At 28.2% G+C, this 20555-nt stretch overlaps 1 protein-coding gene and 1 long non-coding RNA gene across 2 annotated transcripts; both read right to left on the bottom strand.

Moving 5' to 3' along the window:
• Window positions 1-5104: 5104 nt before the first annotated feature.
• Window positions 5105-6370, bottom strand: LOC107439856 (uncharacterized). Its single transcript, XR_011636188.1, has 2 exons — window positions 6305-6370; window positions 5105-6215 (listed from the first exon to the last, which is right to left on the bottom strand). It is a non-coding gene; the product is annotated as an uncharacterized lncRNA (long non-coding RNA).
• A 1489-nt stretch (window positions 6371-7859) lies between these two features.
• LOC107439855 (LDLR chaperone boca) lies at window positions 7860-18625 on the bottom strand. Its single transcript, XM_016052586.3, has 5 exons — window positions 18331-18625; window positions 15834-15987; window positions 14596-14677; window positions 10810-10957; window positions 7860-8020 (listed from the first exon to the last, which is right to left on the bottom strand). The coding sequence occupies exons 1-5, from the start codon at window positions 18487-18489 to the stop codon at window positions 7988-7990; spliced, it is 576 nt and encodes a 191-aa protein (XP_015908072.1). The 5' UTR covers window positions 18490-18625; the 3' UTR covers window positions 7860-7987.
• Window positions 18626-20555: the final 1930 nt, after the last annotated feature.

Below are 20555 nucleotides of genomic sequence, written 5' to 3'. Positions count from 1 at the left end.
TAGGAAATCAAGTGAGTCAAAATGTGATAACTCTAATTCAAAATTCACATGTCATGATAACACCATATTAAACATATTGAAACATGAAAAACAGAAAACCAGACTATAAGAGGTTGCTAGCAGTTTTTGCTACTGCACTTTTCTTTAAACTAACAATTTGCTATTAGCTAGTCAACAAAATTGTGCCCTGCATACGTATAAATATATATGGCTTGCAAATGACTTTATATTAAATTTAAGTGGACAGAAACCATCAATAGCTATTGGATAATCAATAAAAAATTTGCAACTGCAACAAGTCTTGACATTCATCTTGGAGCATTGTCTTTATTCTATTCCCTAAAGAAAAAAAAATTTGGTATTAAAACAAAGAAAATATTCCTCATAGTTCTTAAAATTATTTAAAAAACATAACACAATAGAAAAAAAATATTAAAAAGCAGATAGTAAAAAGATCAAAAACTATTAACAAAAAAAAAAATTTTCAAGTCAGAGGAAATTATTTATTGGGTTATTGAATATCTTAGAAGCAATTTCAATGTTAACTAAATTGTATTAATAAACTCAGTAAGCAAAAGCAATTATTGAGTTTTAAATATTATTTTTTATGCAAAATAACTTCATCTAATTGTTATGGTAAAAATTATAAGCTGCATTCATCAGTTAGTTATATTTATTTATTTAAAAAAGTATTATAAAAAATTTAAATCATAAATAATAGTTAAAGATATGAAATTACAAACGTTTAAAAGCAAAGCAACTATGTTTAGCAAAATATATAACAAACTAAAAATAAAATAATAATTATGAGTTAATGAAATAGCCTACAAAGATATTACAGCAAAGCAAATAGATGCATAGTGTTTGTAACTGTAATTTTGGCAAGTTAGAATAATGATCTAGCTAAATTTTTTGACTAGCTTTATGTAGGGTCACTATAATATAAAAGTATGGTCGTTAATGATAAGACACATGCAAATAAAAGGATTTAAATATAGCAAAATTTGATTGTTTTTGTTGAGCTTGCCACACACAGCGATTTAGTTGCTGCAGTCAGTGGAAGCTATGTCGACATGGTACATTAAATGAAATTTAAAACTATTTAATACACTTAGAAATTGAAATAAGATCTACAAGAGGTATTTGAATCTAGTACACTGAAATAATTGATGAAATGGACTGGAAAAGCAATAAAATGGCATAATCTAAATTGTTGCATTCTTTTAAAATTTACCTATATTATCATAAAATAAAATTTTAAACGACATTAAAAAGGAGATTAGAGGATTATAGCAATAGTATTCTTAGAAAAAGCTATTCTAAAGAGCTTGAGTCAAAAAACAGGCATAAAACACTGAAGACTAATCTTATCACAAATTTTCTTTATGTTAAGTAGCTCTTTCTACCACTTATTCTTTCAACTAAGTCAATCTTTTCAAAATACATAAATCTAAAATTATTTAAACAAAATATAATAATATGCAAAATAATTTAATCAAATCTTGAAATTTTTTAAACAAAATATAATAATATGCAAAATAATTAAATCAAACATTGATAAATTAAATGCAAAACATTTTTAAAAAATACACTAAAGTAAATCTAAAGAAACAGAATACCTCTTTGCAATAAAATATTTTTTTCTCTTTTTTATCCTACATTGAGACAGAGACCATATCAGATATGAGGCCTCTGGCAGTCCAATAAAAATTTGCCTTATGAAAAATGTCAGGTCAGACGAATATAAAATTGTTGAAAATTCCAATGCAGGGCCCCAACTTTTGAGAGGAAACACCAAAACAACTCTTATTAACACTCTATATAAATAAAGAAAGGAAACTAATTCATCCTTAAAAACTTTGTTTAAACTATTATAAACAATATCTATTTAAAAAGTGTAAATGGTTATTATCTTAAAAAGAATGCAGGCACATGCAATATGCATGTACAGAAGAGACAGCATTTAGCAAAGAACCAATGCACGTTAGTCTGATACACACACCATTCAATTGCATACAGATATAATAGAATGTTATGAGTGAAAACCAACATCAAATTGAAACGAAGCAACAAATAAATAGAAAAGTTGAAACATCTCAGGAACAGGTTTTTTACAGGTTACAGAGCACAGGTTGCAATCTACTGGTTTAAGCAATTTTGGGATAAAAAGAGATAAACTAAGATAACAAACCTTGTTCAGATCGTCTCTGCACAAGATTGATATCTTTCACAGAGGGCGAAAGATATTGCAGAAGATGGCTAATAGTCACAGAAGAAATGAGATATTAAGAGGCAGCATTATCACACAATTTAAATAAGCATAAATACTGTGGCATTCACTGAAGATGAGTAACAAATGTACTTTGATTCCAAAAGAGGACTTCATTGAGTTATTGAAGCAGTCTTAACAATACCAATCAACACAACTGATATTAAATGTAAGAAATGTTGCTGATTTTCTTAGAAGACTTAAATTTTGAGGAAAAAGTTACTTAAATATTTGTTAAACAATTTAACAAAATAACAAAGGAAAATACTTTCTTTTTAAAAATGGCTGTAGAATAGTGTTACTATCTTTCAATATAGCAAAGTTTTGGAATGTATATGTTTTTCTTTAAAAAAAAAAATTTAACACAGAGGTTTTTCAAATTAAAGAGAAAGTTTCTTACTAATATAATATTTTACCTAATGACATTAGAAGAGGAGGTTCATTATAATGTCAGAAGATCGAAACACATATGCATACCTGCCAACATTTCAAAAATAAAATAACGGAGATCTTACTAGCGAAATTTTTCGGGCTACAGATACATCATGCATCAGGGGTTTTGATATATCATGTAAGTCAAAAAGAGAAAGTCAAAATTGGAAATAATATAAGCATTTACATTCAGCGAAGTAAAAAATATATATATAAATCTTAATGTAAGGAAGATTTTTTTATAATCATTATTCATAATTATCTAATCTATAAACACTCAACATGCTGCAATACTGGCGATAGTACCATCTGCTGAAGAATAAGAGAAGTATTTTTGCCATGAGCGGAAGTTTTATCGTAAAAAAAAAATAATACTGAGAGATTTGAGAATATACAGGTAAACAGGAGATAAGACGTAAAATACAAGAGTCTTCGTTAAAAAACAGACTTGGCAGGTATGGTATGTATATGTAGATTTAAAACAAAAATTAGTAAGTTAAAAAATTTAATTCTAGAGCTTTATTACTTAAGCCGCTATCTGCGAATTTCAATAATCACTCACAGGCCCAGTGGCAGAAAAGCAGTGACATTGTCACAGAACGTTACGAGTTCTTGCAGAAAGAATTTTCCTTTACAAAGTAAAAAATTTTGGTTTTCTTTGCTGTAGATTCTTAAAAGATGCTGTTTTAACCCAGTGGGGATGAAATAAATGCTCGGGATTTTTCTATCCTTATTTGAGAAGAAAGAAAAATAAAGAATGACGAAGTAAAAAATTTATTTTCTGCAGAAACGTTTGTAAGATTTTTTTTCTCCATAATTATATTCAAAAGATGTCTTCTTCATGCATCAGAGGGGAAAGAAATGCTCATGATTTTTCTATTCTTATTTATTTTTCGATGTGACAATGATTTACGAAATGGCGAAAAAGGAAATAATTAGAGAGCTTTCCTCTTACGAAATGTGAGAACATCGCGCATGATATTAGAATAAAAAAATAATACATGTCCCTTTTAAAAAAATTTATAAAATTTTATTTTATCCAAAAAGGTTTTTTTTTTTGTATTTTTATCATTATTTTTTTGTAAACACAACATTTTTGTTACTTTAAATTCAATTAGTAACATGTATATTTGTGATTATTAAAAGTATCTTGCAGAAAGATATTAGTGCCAGAGAGGTTTGTCACAGAAAATCCAAAAAAATTCTGCCATAGGGCTCATAGGAATGGATTGACCCTCGAAGGTAATGGCAGAACGCTATTGATCCGAAAGTAAATGTCATTACATACTCTGTGTTGATTGGACAGTACTGGCATAAAAAAATCTGGCATAGTAAAATAAAAATTACTGGGGAATACCTCATGATCATAGAATCCCTGTTTAACAAGAAAAGGCAAACCTCTGGAAGGAAATGTATAGATATGGAGATATTCAATAGAAATCTCCTAATAGGTTAAAAGATAAGATATTTATGGATTATGATCAGATAAATATTAAAATTACTAAAAATAAATAGCTATGATCCGAAATTGAATAATATAAGTCAATATTACGATTGTGCTTACTAAAGGGCAACAAATACTCATAAATCACATTTTTGACAGAATATTTTAACATGATTCTTGATTTGCAAGACCTTACAATTCTTGATTAGCATATACTTTTTATAATATTTGCTCTATATTCCTTTACTAAACTTATAGTAAATAAACTATAAAAAAAAAAATTTATGAAAGAAGACATTCATATACTAAATAAATAGCTCTTTACATCAATTTATACCAGCAAAAAGTTAAATTTAACACAATAAAAATGGAACTATTGCTTACTTAAAGGAATGTGCGATACAATTCATTGAAGTTTAGCCAAAATACCTTAGAGATATTTTCTACATTTCTTAAAAAAAATTTGCATTTAAATTTTTTTTTAAAATAGTGTTTCCCGTGTGTTATAGAGTTAGTAATAGCTACCACAACTATAACTTAAATTTCAAGTAAAGTATCTTACGATTTTTGGTCAAAAATAACTGCTTTTAATAGCTGATGTGTATCTTACGTTTGTTAATTTTAAAATTTAGACATTTAAACATTTTTGGAACCTAACTTGCATGGTATATTCCTGTTTCTAAATCAGATATTTATGTAATCAAATTTTCTTATATTATGCTAGGTATTTTTAAAGGTTACAAGTGTTTAATAAATAAAACAACTACCTCTTACAAATCAATCAGATAATAGTAGTTCCTCAAAATCTCTGAATTTTCAAACAAAATATCATTAGGAAGTTCGTCTTTATTTAGAAAATTATAAGGGAAGAATCGTAAACCGAATGAAGTTATTGAATATGTAAAAATGTAGCCAAGCAATTTTGAAAATATTAAATAGTTAAAAAAAATATCAAAACATTGTTGAATTAACCAATGCTCTTTATTGTAGTTTAAAATTCATCAAAAAAAACAAAATAACACCATATTCTAACATTCTCCAATTCACATGAAAAATTATAAAATTTAATCTGAATGTAACAAGTTAATTAAATTTATAAAACTTAGTCTAAAATTCATTGAATCATTAAGGCAAGTAAAGAAAAATTGTTAGATTTTAGAGAATATTTCTTCCATATTGGAACTTGTGCCAAAATAATTTGCCAACTTTACATGGCACCAAAAAAAATGACAAAAACTTAAAAGGTAATAGAAGTAGCTATCATGGGTAAGCTGTTATAAACTTTCATCTTAAAATTTATTCAAAATAATGATAAATTTAGTTTCTTTTGTTGGCATAAACAAGTACCAAAACAGAAATATCCTCTAGCAATGAGTCATAACAAACTAATTTATTGTTCACTATGACAAAAAGTGAACATCGTAAAAAATATTTGAAATAAAAGATTTTAATTATTATAGTGCATAATAAATTTTCAGAAACAATGAATTAAATTAAAATTTTTAGTTACTCTTAAGTAGCATGGAAGACAACTAAAACCATGTACAAATTACAAACAATAATACAAATAAAACTTATGTATTTATTAACGCTTGCTCTATTTCAGCTTTTATTTCAGTACTACAATTACAAGAGTTCGCTGCTAAACAACATATGAAACATATCTAGCAAAGGAATATTATAATTCATTCAAGTGGAGTCTTTTGTATCAGTTTTATTATCTTTCGCTGAACTTTGTGAATTTAATTCTTCATCTAATCTTTCTTTTGCTCTAACAACTTTAGATTGTAGATATAAAGAACCACCTTTGGCTTTATCATTTACACTGAAAAGATGTTCGTATGATTTTTTGACTGCCTCAGAATCAAGTTTTTGAACATTAAGTATGTCTTTCGCTTCTTCAATACTAATTCCATGCTTCACATTAACTTCCTGTGCTTTCCGAGAAGTACCCTGCTGGGCTGCAGCTTTTGAAGCACTATATTCTTGCTTCAATGCGCGAGCAAATGCCCGGCCAACTACTTGAGCACCTAGAACGACCACTTGTGCTATATATTTTGCCATTTTAATCTAAAAGTGAAATAAAATACAATTTTAAGTAAAAAAAATATCAAAACTGTATGGAAAATATCGCTAATTTTAAACAGATTTTACAGTACATCATTTTTTTCGCTGCAAAAACTCAGATGGAGATGTTATTCTTACATCATACAGAGAATATTAGCGAAAAGAAATTATGTGGACGGAAAAAATTGAAAAAACTGTCTCCGTTCAGATTATACCTCATAATATAATCGATTTCGACTTTAAAAACAAAAATGTGAAAAACTTTTTCAACTGTTGGCATTATTTAATATTGCTGTCGAATAAATATTTATTAAATATTGCAGTCATGGTCACGCAACAAAAAAATAAATAATCTGATTAAAGAAAAGCTACATTTCTAATGGTGAAAATGCATGCGATTCACTCAATCCGGTCCTCCATCGAGAGAAATAGCAAATTCAAGTGGTAAATTCTTCGAGGGAGAATCAGCAAGTAGGTTCTTATTCTAAGAGGCAAATTGTATGCAGTGAGAGTGATAACCAAATTTTAGATATTTGTGGGTTCTCGGAAGCGGGCAGGACCCGAGGTTAATCTGCTGAAGGTTGTTCTCACTGCTGTTTTTTAGCGCGACGGTTCTCTTCCGTACAGGCAATAACGCAATTGAGATACCAATTCCGTGCACAAAAAGCGTCATTTAAAAAAGATATATATTCCGAAAAATAACAGGCGATCGCAACGCCTTCTGGGGAGAGACTGGTTTCTAGCCTTTGGCCCTTCTCTCTTTCCTCTCGGGGCCTCCCTGGCCGAGCGGTATCGCCGGTCCAAACGTTCTGTTAAGCGTGGAGGTAGCGGGTTCGAATCCCGCCGTAACCCTGGATGTATTCTTTGTGATGCCTTTCTCTGAATTGTTCTATCTGTATTTTCTACTTGACAATGACTTATAAGCCTATATTGAGCACACAAGTTAGCAAATGCATGTAGTTTCAGTAAATCAATCTTTCCTCTCCTCCTCTTTTCAGTTGAATAGGAATGCACTACGATAATTTCTCTTTTCTTAATATTTTTTCTTTTTATTTAATAAAAATATTTTTTAAAATTTTCATGACACTTTTCTTTAGATCTATGTTTAATGCAGTTTTCAGCTCCATATAGTTTTAAAAATTTAAAGATTTTAATCTACATGAAAATCAAGACAGAAACTAATGTACATCCTTCCTCTATGACTCTCCATACGCTAATGGTGAAAGCATGTGAAGTGTTGCTATAGGTAAAGAGTTCTGCTCTACACCACCTGCAGCCCATTTCGATCGCCAATTTAAAATGCGTAAACGGCGTAAAAATGACTGGATCTGTGTGCATGGGGAGGTTGAGGAAGTAGTTGAGGCAAGGAGAAGGCTTATTGCCTAGTAAAAAAGGTAACACCATACTAAAAGCAAGAAAAAGTAATTTTCATAGGAAAACTAGTTCATGTTGGAGAAAACGAAAGATATACAGAACTGACTAAAAGACGGAAAATTTTATAGAAAAAACATAAAACGCCTGAAATGCGAGAAAAAGCGGAAAAATCTCATTCTGAATTATAAGCTAAAATTGCCCTCTACCAATAGCCTTGATGTAAATATTAAAATAATGTTTACTGAGTCATGGTTTTAAATAAATCAAAAAATATTATGAAAAAAACTTTTATTTAACTTTAAGAAAAATATACAAAATAAATATTTATTTACATACAGTAAAATGTATACAAAATAAATGCAATAAGAAAATAGTTTTGTCACAATTACATTATTAAATCATTACAATTCTTCTTTCTTCTTAGATTTTTTATCCTAAAAAAAGAAATATTATATTCATAAGTTTAAATTTCTAAATTTTCTGATATAAAAATTAATATTAGAGCAAACTATCACTAGTACACACAGATAACGCATCTTTAATACTATTATTACGCATTAATTAACAAAGTAAACAATTAAAAATAATTAATTGAATATTTAACAAAATTTCCACAATATTTTCTCTTTTTTTCACTAATGACAGCTTAATTAGACTAAGGTTTCAAATAAAACAAAACCTACTAGCAAAATAAATTGAATTTAAATTTTTTCTTTCATTTCTACAATTTTACAATGTAATCTACTTTTCATTAGGGAAGGCCATAAACTACCAATTTTCGAGATAATAATATTTCGTCACCAACATCAAAAGAAAAAAATAATAAAAATATGAATTTTGGCAAAAATTTCCCAAGGACAATTTTTACGACCGAAAATCAAGATTTGAGTTTTCAAAATTTTTGATTAGTGAATCTAAATTCCCATGAATTAAATATGTATATTGGTAAACTCTGGTAGAAAGTTATTTCTTGGTGCAACATGTTAGGATTTGAGATTAATTTGCTATTTCAAAATAATAGTAAAATTTTTTTGTTGTTATTTCTTCTTTTTTTTATTTAAAAAATGTGTTTGTTTTTATCTCCTCCAACAACTTTTAGTTTAAAAAAAAACAAAATAGTTGAAAACAAAGAAGTAATAAGTATTTTTTTTGATTTAATTTAAGCAGGTAAAATTCTGACACAATTTACAGCAAAAGAAAACAACTGCCAAAAAGAATGAAAAAAAAGTTTGAAATATACTGAAAAAATTCCATTTTTAATGCTAAAATACATCTGTTTTGAATAATAAGATTTTCTTAAGGGATAAAAAAAAATTAAAATTCATAAGATATAATCAACATAACTAAAAAATGCCAACTACAAACAAAAAATTCCACTGATTTTCTATTAATAACAATGTCTAGATTTGACAATATGGACTATATTTTTCTTAACAATGCATTAAAAAAATATTAACAAAACATGTAACAATAAGGTAATGTTTTAATAAAGGAAATTCTAAATAATCGCTTTGCTATTGTTATAACTAAATTGACATTGTCACATCTTATCATCTCAGGTAAAAAATATAAAATAAGTAAATCGTCATTATCTCCTCAGATAACAAATTGTTGCAGAAAACAATATATTTGAACAAAACCAATACAAACAATGACTTTTAGATTTTGCATTAATAACAATGGCTTAGAATTAGTTTAACAGTAGAAAGGAAAAAAAAAACTCCTAACAAAGTGTTAAAACAACCTAAATATTAACTAAACAGAGAATGTAACAATAATGAATTGTTTAATATGCAGAGTATCTTCTAAACAATTGTTTAACAAGTCTTATAATTAAATTGACAATAACCCCTCATGTAACAATTTGTTGCAAACAAGACAATGAAACACTACAAATTAATATTAGAAGTCTTACTTACTCAAACAATATCTAATATGCCCTTGAAAAAAATTATTTCCATATTCATATTGCATGAAAAAAATTGTTTTTTTCCCAGTCTCAGATTTATTTACTTTATAACCAAGCAATTATTTGTATCTTCACTCACATCATATATTGTAGTGAAAACACGATGGTTCTTAGCAATAACCATCTATTATTAATAATAGCAAGATTAATCACAATTATAGCAAGGCAAGATTATTGTTCAATGTTGGGACAATTGCTCAATGTTCCCAATATTGATGTTTGTTTGTTTTATCAAATCAGATATTACTAATAATGATGAAATAAACTAGCTATTGTAAAATCTGTGTTTCACTAAAAAGTTATTTATTGAATAAAAATGCTATTTTGCTTAGGTCATCTACTTCATAATACTAGAAAGAAAAGAGAGAGAGAGAGAGAGAGAAATAATGCTATAAAATTAAGTTTTTCTTTCCTCTGTGAATTATATGCATTTAATATTATCCTATTTTGCCTAAACACTTGTCATTGAAAAGAATGCCTAGGTAAATTCCATACTAATTTTAACAATTCATACTCTGTCTAAAAATACCTACAATACCAGTATTTCATACACTGAAGGTAACTTGTACATTATCTCAAATAATAAAAGCAAAAATGACAGACTATCAAGAATTGAAAATTTTGGAAATGTTGAAAAGAGACAAATTCTCGAAATAAGTAAATTAATTAACCACATTGTTCATAATGTTTATACAAAGAAAAAATATACTGCATTATACAATCCTCATTTATGTGGTTTTGAATTAAAATTTTGCTTTAATCAGTTTTATTTTGTTCAATGATCACATAACATTAATATGTTAGAAATTAAAAAGAGTTCACTAAACTAGTAATCCAGTGCTAGTCATTATGCAGAAATTTATTTAAGTGTCTGCTGGTTAAAAAATATTGTATAAAAAAAGGTACAAGGTGTAAGAAGGTAAAGGAAAAGGTACAAGGATTACATTAGTTGTATTGATAAGAAGTTACATTTCTTCTTTACTTAGATTTTATATTCTTTCCTTTCCTATTTCAGATACAAAAAGCCTACAACAATTTAACCCAAAGCAAAAAGTGTTGTAATTGAAAGATGGGAAGTAGTACAAATTAGGACTCATTAAAAATTCTGTAAATTTATTATGACAAACTTAAAGCAGTTAAATATTCGTGCAGTAAAAAATAAATATGTTGTTACCTGTAGATATTCTGGTATAGTCTTTAAAGAGTAAAAATTACTATGTTATCAAAGAAAATTTATAATAAAAATAAACATACTTTTTTAGAGCTGTATTTTCCATAATATTCTTTACTTTCAATGACTACTACTTCCATACGTTTTTGTTCAACCAAAAAATCTTTAGCTTCCCATGCTTGACTGCCATCTTTAAACATGAAAATTACTCTATCAGATCCAATTGGGTACCTTGAAAAAAAAAAGGGAAATAATTACTCTGAAATATTAATACTTATATGCATCATGTTATTTTTAAGACATCCCCAAAAAATAATTGATTACTAAAATTGAAAAAGCATACACCACATCACATAATTCACTATGTGTAATTTTAAAATCGAGTATATACTGTAGCGTTGGTATTATAGCCACTCTCTTTAATGTTTTATGCGAAAAGATCTACAGCTTCATCACCCAATAGAGTATCTTTTTTCTCCTCACACCCTTTTCATAAACCAATGAGATGCTCTCCCACTCAAGGGTAGCGGATGCTATCCTCTCTGTCTTTTCATTTATATATTTTCATTACTGTTTTAATAAATGTTGTTAACTTTGTTTAACTGGACTATCTTTATTTATCATCCTTCAAATCACTTTCTTCGAAGCATCATACCATCTTCAATACAAATCCCCATAGGTTTAATGAAAATCAAAATTACATGAAAAGTAAAGCAAGCCTTAAAGATTGTTCAAAATATGTATCACAATGTAAGACTTACAAATCGAAATGCAATATATAATTCGTAAATCAGAACAATATGAATAGCTAACGATACAGTTAGAAACAAGCATGAAGTAACCAGTCATAAATTGTGATGAGTAATACATAAATCACTTTGATTGAAAACACAATGCATGATTTGCTAATAATTTTTATGCAAAAACTGATTCTTAATTAGATAATCATTGCAATGCAAAATGTGATTTGTGTTTCAATAAGAAACTTAAATTAGAATCACTATGTGTGATGCATAAGACATTTTGATGAGAGTCGTGAACAGTAATTTTTAAATTAATCTTATGCTAGTTGCGATGCACGTTTCTTAAATCCTAACACGAATACCAATGCATTAATCGTAAATCACTTGAATGAGAATTGCAGGGGTGATTGTGAGCCCAAGTCAAAATTCCAAAAAATTTCTTGAGTTAAAAAAAACAAAAAACAGTTTAAATTGAAAAAAAATATTTAAACAAGGTTTTTTTCCTATATTTCTTAGTTTACTTAAAATATCTTTAAAATTTTACACATACCTAAACCATTTACACATAGCTATGATGACCTGGAGAAGTAATTAAAATTTACAAATATGTCTTTCTTTCTTGAGTTTATGATTATAACAACTATTTACTGATAAAAAATGAATATTAATCATGAATATAAGCTCATAAAGTATCTCTCTGGCTCTCCCTTACAAATAAAATAAACTGCGTTAAGTTCCACCTTTGAAAATTTGATTTCCGGAAACTTCTGGGATCAATGATTTTTTTTAAACATCTGGGCCTTCGATCTCCGGAAATTCAGATTTTTTCCGGAGCACAATCAGCCCTGTATTATAGCCACTCTCTCTAATATGTTTAAAGATATAATAAAAGATCTACAGCTACAATAGAGTATCTCTTTTCTCCTCACACCTTTTTCATAAACCAATGAGCTGCTCTCCCACTCAAGGGTAGCAGATGCTATCCTCTCTGTCTTTTCATTTATATATTTTCATTACTGTTTTAATAAATGTTGTTAACTTTGTTTAACTGAACTATCTTTATTTATCATCCTTCAAATCACTTTCTTCAAAACATCATACCATCTTCCACAATACAAATCACCATAGGCTTAATATAAGTCAAAATTACATGAAACGTAAAGCAAGCCTTAAAGATCATTCAAAATATGTATTGCAATGTAAGACTTACAAATTGAAATGCAATGTATAATTCGTAAATCAGAACAATATGAAAAGCTAACGATGCAGTTAGAAACAAGCATGAAGTAACCAGTCATAAATTGCGATGAGTAATACATAAATCAATTTGATTAGTTTGATTGTAAATATGATTCACGATTTGCTAATAATATTCATGCAAAAACCGATTCGTAACTATGCAATCATTGCAATGCAAAATATGATTTGTGTTTCAATAAAAATTTAAACTAGAATCACTATGTGTGCTGCATAAGTCATTTTGATGAGAATCGCGAACAGTAATTTCTAAACTCATTTTACATTAGTTGCGATGCACGATTCTTAAATCCTAACACGAATCCCAATGCATTAATCTTAAATCACTTGAATGAGAATTGTGATACATTATTTAGAAAACACTTAAATGCATATTAGGATTATATTGCATAGTTACTTACCTTACCTTAGGAATCAAAAATTAGGAACACTATATGCGAAAAAATTATATGCACCAATTACGAGAGTAAGACAAAAATTTAACTATTAAATAATAATACTAATAGATATATATTTAAATACCTTATATAAATTAATAAAAAAAAATTAATTATAAAAACTATCTTTTGTGGGAAATTTATAATATTAATATTTTATAATTAGGAATACCAGTATAATAGTTTAAAAACAACCATTACCTATTAATATATAATTATTCTTCTCCAAATTATAAAACACAGGCAGATATTCAACTACACCATAAACAAATACTTCTGATGCAAGTGTTTAAATTCTACAATAAATTTTTTAAAACATAATAATAGTTGTTTAAGATTCAATTTAGTGAAATGATCTGCAACTGCTATTGAAATAGTATTTTCCAATAAAAAGCTACTAAAAATTACTTCACCACAATCAGATGAAGCGCGACTGCAGCGATCAGAAACAGGGATTGGTTTAAAAGGAAAAATACAGCAATACGAAAATTCGGATTTTTTATAAAAATATCAGATTTTGAATTTTGATTTAAAAATTAGGAGCAAATCCGAAAAATTCTGGACAGTTGGCAGCTATGGCATTGTATGATTCAGAGATTCAGAAAGTATTTTAATGCAAATCCCAGTGATTGATTTATGAATCACTTTAATGAGATCTCTAACATGTGATTTGTAAATATGCATCTATCAGATATTACCACATTTTCAGTATTGGAAAATGAAAAAATAGAGTTTTGGTAAGTCCCTTTCATTCTCTTTGAATATAAAAACTTTTTTTCACAAATTAGCAAATAAAATAAAAAATTTCAAAAACTGTACATGTTTTATAAATTAGACATTGTTGAAAATTGCTAATATTAAGTGTAGTTTTGTTCAATATTTCCCTTTCACTATTTGTCTCCGCACACCTACTTGTATTTTGTAATCCAATCACAGGAGAAGGGTAAATAAGAATTAGAGTTTCTTCGAAAATAAGAAAAATGAGGAAAGGATGGGGAAAGAGGGAGAGTGATTGAAATTTCTATCATTTTGCTTGAAGTTTCTCTCTTTTATTTCACATTTCTCTTATTTTATGTAGGACAGATATTACTTTTTTGAAAATTACTCTGAGAAAATAATAACTTTTCAAAGACCCTATCACAGAATTCCAAGACTTTTCAGGTACCTGATTTTTCCAAAAAATTCAAAGACTTTCAAAGTTTTTCAAGTACCGTGGGAGCCTTGTGTTTCAAATTAATGAAACTAGCTTGTTCTTAAACAAAAAATAGTAGTTATTTTGATCATTAAGTCATTTCAGATTAACAATTAGGTACAGATAATTTACTAGATAATTACATTAGATTGTGTTGTTTTAACTGTCTATCAAACAATAAAAACAGGATAGTCTAAGGAATATTAAAATCTTTACATAACAATGAAGGAAATTTGTTACCTGTCAATATTTATGTGATTATTCATTAAACTAGTTTGCCAGAGAGTTGTTATATCTTCAGTTTCTTTTTCAGTGGGGTTACCTAAAAATTTTAAAAAAAAATTAACATTTATAATTAACTTCATCTTAGAGCTTTATAAACGTTAGGGTCAGATGGGGTAAAGTGGGTAAAAATCAAGTTTTCTTCAGAGAAGGTTCTAAAACTAAATTCTTAAATTTATTTTATTGAAAATATTGATGCCTTTTATATAGATTGGATTCATATATTAATATATGAGTCATAACTTATCTATTTTGCTTGATTGTTTTCTTACAGTAATGCATTCAAAAGAACATGTTTTGATAAACCCACTTTACTCCAGTGTGTATTCCAATAGCATTTAGAAGCTCATTTTGGAATTTGTTAGTCCGATGGGGTAATTTAGGCATAGTTTTAAAATTAGTATATATTTCCCTAAAAACATGTAAATATTGCTTTAGAAATAAAAATGCTCCTAAAGCACCTATCATGATTATATTTACAAAAACGATTGCAAAAATTAATTTTTTTAAATTAATTATTTGAAGAATTAATGTTTATGGCTATCAAAATTAGGATTCACTTCAGATGCAGTATATTTTTCTGAACTCTACACAGTTTCATCAAATAACGAAAAAACTGTAGCAGTTTTTTGGTTTACTTGGAATATAAATGAGAATGAAAAAAATAATATTTATAGCAGACATGTATTTTCATTCAATTTATTTAAAGGAAATTGTTTTGTTTTCTAAAAAAAAAAACTGCTATATGAAGGCAGAAACTTGCTTAAAAACTCATTTATATATTTAACTAAGCTCACCAAGTTGTACCATCATGCTATTTTGGGAATTTTTTTAATTGTATAATATGTCTGTTATACTGTTATCCATCAGGCTATAATCAAATAAGTAAATTATTTTTTAGCTATTTCATTACTGAACCACTAAATTTATTTTCCAATTTTATTTTGATCATGTGCTAATTTAAATTATTGCTTTTAATTGTTATTCATTTTTATGTATTTTGTGTTAAAGGGTTTTATAATATCTATAACAATTTCCTAATTTTAATTAGCACCATTATTATATAATCCAATACAAAATAAAATGCTTCCCTGTTACATTTGCCAAAATAAAGAATGTACAATGCTAAAGCTCTCTTAATATAAGTATAAAATTTTGCTGCTGTTTGCTAAGGGAATATTATGAGCAAAATTTACCGGACACTGTCACAAAAACCATTAGTGATTTTCCCTTTTTAGAAGCTTTCAATATAGCTTCAGGATTAGAGTCAGAGAACTGAGATATATCAATCTTAGGAGGTGGTCTCAAATGCTCTGGCAACTCATCCGATTCTAAAGGTTCTTCATCTTCCTATAAAAAAAATTTCAAATTATTTTCTTAGACAGTATAATTTTTTTAGAAAAATGGAAACAATTGAAAATAAATATATATTGCAAAGACAAAATTTTTTTCTATAATCTGAAACACTAATAATTTTTTTTCTCGTTTTTTTTTTCGACGACCTCTATTTTTTTTTTCTTGTTTGCTTTCACACCAGAAAACAGGAAGCAGCGACGGCTTAATTACGAAAATAAGAGCTATCCAGAGCAGTGTTTTCATCATAGAAAAAAAATGGGTGAGAATTTCTCACCCTTTCTCAAAAACAGGGTGAGATTTCAGAAAGTTAAGTGAGATTTCCAAAAACTTTAAAAAAACAAATAGACTTGAAAAAAAAAATCATTTCTTTTATTATAATACATTTTTAACGTCTTCTATTTTTTAAAGCATTGAATATTCTTGCTGCATCATCATAGAAGATTTTGCCTTTACTAGGTATTTGTCCCTCTTACATTAGTGCATAAAAAATTTGAACGTCTTCCATGAAAAAAACTTTACTTACGGTAAACACGTGGTTGCAGAGAAATGCGTTCTGAAAGGGGTTCCGTGGTTCGGTTGTGTTCTGTTGTTCGAAAAGGTTCTGAACAATACTGGTAAATAGGGAAGCTAGATAACGGAGCAAAAGTTGAAATTGATGAGAGATCCACAGGGCCGGATTAACCTATAGGCACATGCCTAGGGCCTAGGAAAAACTAGGGAGAAAAAAATTTGTTGACAAAAATAATTTAGCTTTAAAAACAACAAGTGTATTTTGCACAAAATTATGAAGATACAAATAAAAATATAATATTTTTCGGTAATAAATTATTTTGCAGAATCTTATGATCTAATATATTACTTTTTTGCGATTTTTGGATTCAACGAAATCTTGTATTATGCTGTCGAATTCCAAACTACGCAAAATGTCGTATTCAATAGACATAAGTGCGAGCGATGCCAAACGATCTTGATTCATTGTTGAACGCAAATAATTTTTTATCAATTTTAATCTGGAGAAAGATCTTTCTCCTTCTGCATTTGCATTCATAATTCCTTCTGTATTCATAATTTCAATAATAATTTTGCATTCATAATTTCAAAAGATTTACTTTTGACAATGTTAATTTCCTTCACTTTGTTATCATAGTAGTATCATGAAAACTATGAAGCTATTTGTAGTATAAATATTTCTTGTAAAATGGTATTATCGATATCAACTGCAATATCGGCAGTATGTCGGTATTGCAGATAAGGTTCGATAAACAAATTTGTAAATTAAAATCCATATTAATAAAAATGTTAAAAAAAAATATGCAAGAAAATTTTAGCATATATTTTGAAAAGAGGGGAGGAGTGGGGGAAGGAGGGGAGGGCCCAAAAACGGCTATGCCTAGGGCCTACGAAAGGTATAATCCGGCTCTGGAGATCCAGGAAGAAAAGTGAAACGGATTTTATTCTAAATAGAGTAATTCGAAGCTTCTTCCAAAATGCGAGAAATTCGCGAATTTTGAAATTGATTTATAGAATGCGCGAATTTCTCGCAGTAATAATTTTTTAATGCGAGAAAAGAAAAAAATATGCGAGATTCTCGCGTTCTCGCGCTGTAGTGAAAACACTGCAGAGGACGGATAAAAATACGGAAAATCTTATTTTCTGTGCAGAAAAGCAGAGAAAATAGCTAAAATAAGTAAATATGCGGAAGGTTTAGAAGCTACGACATAGTTTGAAATTCCCGTTTATCTTTGAAAATCGGAAATAAATATAATTATTTTATTTCAACAACTGAATTTTCAACAACAACAAAAAACCAGAAACTTTGAGAGAATCGGAGTTTTTGATAAAATAGCTGAAATTCAAGAGACAAAAGCAGAAAAATTTCATCTCTGTAAAGGTCAACCAGTTGTATCCCAAGGAAATGACTTATAGAGAAATATCAGAGGGAGGAATGAGAACTTCAATACTTTCGCTCCGCGGAAAATTTAATTCCTCATAAAATAATGAGCAGAAAAAAAAATTCTGCGTAAATTGGTGGGAAAAATCTGAAAAAAAGCGGAAATCCACGAAAGAATCTCATTCCTGAAGGTAGTATGTTTAAACTGATACGCATACAGAAATATTCCCCCAATATTTTGTAAAAGGATAAAAAGCATTAGCAGAAGGTTATGATTATAACAGTATATAAAAACATATAAATGCAGATACAATAAAAAATTTCAGATTCAGTTCTATACAATAAATTAATTCATATTGGGTCCACAGTAATTTATGTCACCTCTAATCATTCTATGCTTCAAATCAATGCTTTATTTAAATATCGGATACTGAAATATATCTTACATCCCACTGATCAAGGAGGCGTTCTAAATCTGCGTCTGAAAAGTCTCTAACATCTTTCTTCGCCCAATCTGGCTTGTTATTCGGGGCAGATTTTTTGCAATTTGAAAAACCAAGAACTAGCAAAAATAAAACAATGAAAATAAAAAAATTGCTAAACATGCTTTTTATTACAAAGAAAGAAATATTAAGCAACGCCGACAATTAGATAAATATTAATTCATGCGGTAATTATTCACTTTACAGGTTGATTTTTCAATAAACCTAACTTGACGCTTTCAGCTGCTTATTTTTGTACATAGTAGTACCCTCACAATTTTTCTCTTATTGCAATATTTCATTAGGTAAATGAGAATGCGCCATCTTACAGCGATTAAAGAATTCAGCTAGTCAGGTAATACGATTAGAGAAGCCCGGTACAACTATTACTGGTCATACTCAAATCTCTGATAAGACGTGTACAAACAAGGCAAAAAATTGGAAAAAAAAGTTGTTAAAAAGCATTGTTAATGTTACTTTACTGCTTAAGGAACAACCGAATATTTTGTTCTTATTTTTTTATGAAAACAAATAATTTAAATATTTATTCTAAATTTAATTACGAAAACTAATAAGACGAATTTTTAAATGTTCCCTTAATAATTCCTGGTTTTCCTTGGTAATTGAAATAAATTTTAAAAAAATATTCACTTTTTTACGAAATAAAAATTTTATTTTATGTTATTTTAAAATAAATAATCAAAATAAAAATTCGTTTTTAAAGTGAAATTAAAAAAAAAAGTTTTGAAGAAGTTTGCTTGATTATTTGCTGCTTAATTATTTGAAGTAAAATTGATTATTTATTTCATAATGCACAACTATACATGCACAAACATGCAACGCACAAATGTACACTGTTTTTTACAATCTACGATGTATTTTTTTTAATATATATTAAGTGAATTGTAATTTTGATTAATCAAGTCTTGATCTACAGTTGCGACCAATTTTTATCCCACCCAATGTTTTTGAACATTTAAACTTGGTTTCGTTTCAATAGAAATTTAATAAACGTGTCTACTTGAAAGCCTTTATCATTGGAGAAAAAGTTCAAGCACTGAAATCTTTGAATGTGTAAAATAATTTCTATTCATAGGGGAACACGGAGTAGAACGAGGTACTTATTTTAACATAAAAAATAGCAAAAAATAAAAAAGAGATGCAAACGTTATACACGCATTATACTTTTTTATTTTTAAAATGCTGTTGTATAATCACACATTTAAAAAAAAAAACGAAATATTAGTATATTTTATTTTTCTCAAAAAAGAAAATTATATCAATTGAGGGATTAAGTGCTTCCTCCTGACCGGATATGGAACTGAAAGGGGCACTAAGGACAAGCAATTATAAAAACATATAAAACTGGAAATGCTGAAAAATGAGAAAAATAAAATTAAAATGAACCTGAAACAAGCTTAAAAATATCATAAAGTAAGCTACAAATAAATATTAATGCTGTTTATTTATATGGTTAGCTGAGAGAAAAATTCAATTATTTTTTTTAGGTTTTTCATATTTCTTCCTTCTTTTTATTTTATTTAATCTTTTTGCTATTTTTATTTTATTTAATTTTATGTACCTAAAAAATAAATAAAATACTGCTCTTCTTCCTGTTTTCCAATGTCGCCATTTTTGGCGAAGAATTCGACTTCTGCCACACACGTACGTCACAGCCCGTTTTATAGGGAGGACACACTCACGCACCATCCATCCGCAGATCGCAATTTCGACTTGAACAGAGCATGATCAATTCTCGATCTAGTGCCCCCCCCCAAAGGTACTGGTTTGTCATGGGAACTGAGAGTACTTTGTGACCCTGAGAGTTTTAGATTGCACCAGTCACCATTTTGCTCACGAGGAATCTTTACTGGTGGTGATCGAACTCGCGACCTTTTGGACGCGGGCCTAACGACCTACCAACCAGGCTGTCTCGGCCAAAAAGTACTGGTAATAGTTTACTATCGCTGGTCCCTTTTATGTTAGGCGATTTGAAAATAAACCAATATATATATATATATATATATATANAATTTTTGAAAAAATAATAGTTTTTTTTTTTTTTTTAAAGGAAGAAATAAAACTTAAACAATTATTTTGTCCCTATGAAAACGCTATGAAATAAAATGGAACAATCCTAGAGACTTTTCGCTCACTGTTTCCATCACTGAACTTATAATCACGGTGAT

Source organism: Parasteatoda tepidariorum, chromosome 2 (genome assembly GCF_043381705.1).
Source record: "Parasteatoda tepidariorum isolate YZ-2023 chromosome 2, CAS_Ptep_4.0, whole genome shotgun sequence".
Taxonomy (NCBI): Eukaryota; Metazoa; Arthropoda; class Arachnida; order Araneae; family Theridiidae; genus Parasteatoda; species Parasteatoda tepidariorum.
The sequence above is the reverse complement of the archived record's forward strand: the minus strand, read 5'-3'. Positions and strand labels throughout refer to the sequence as shown.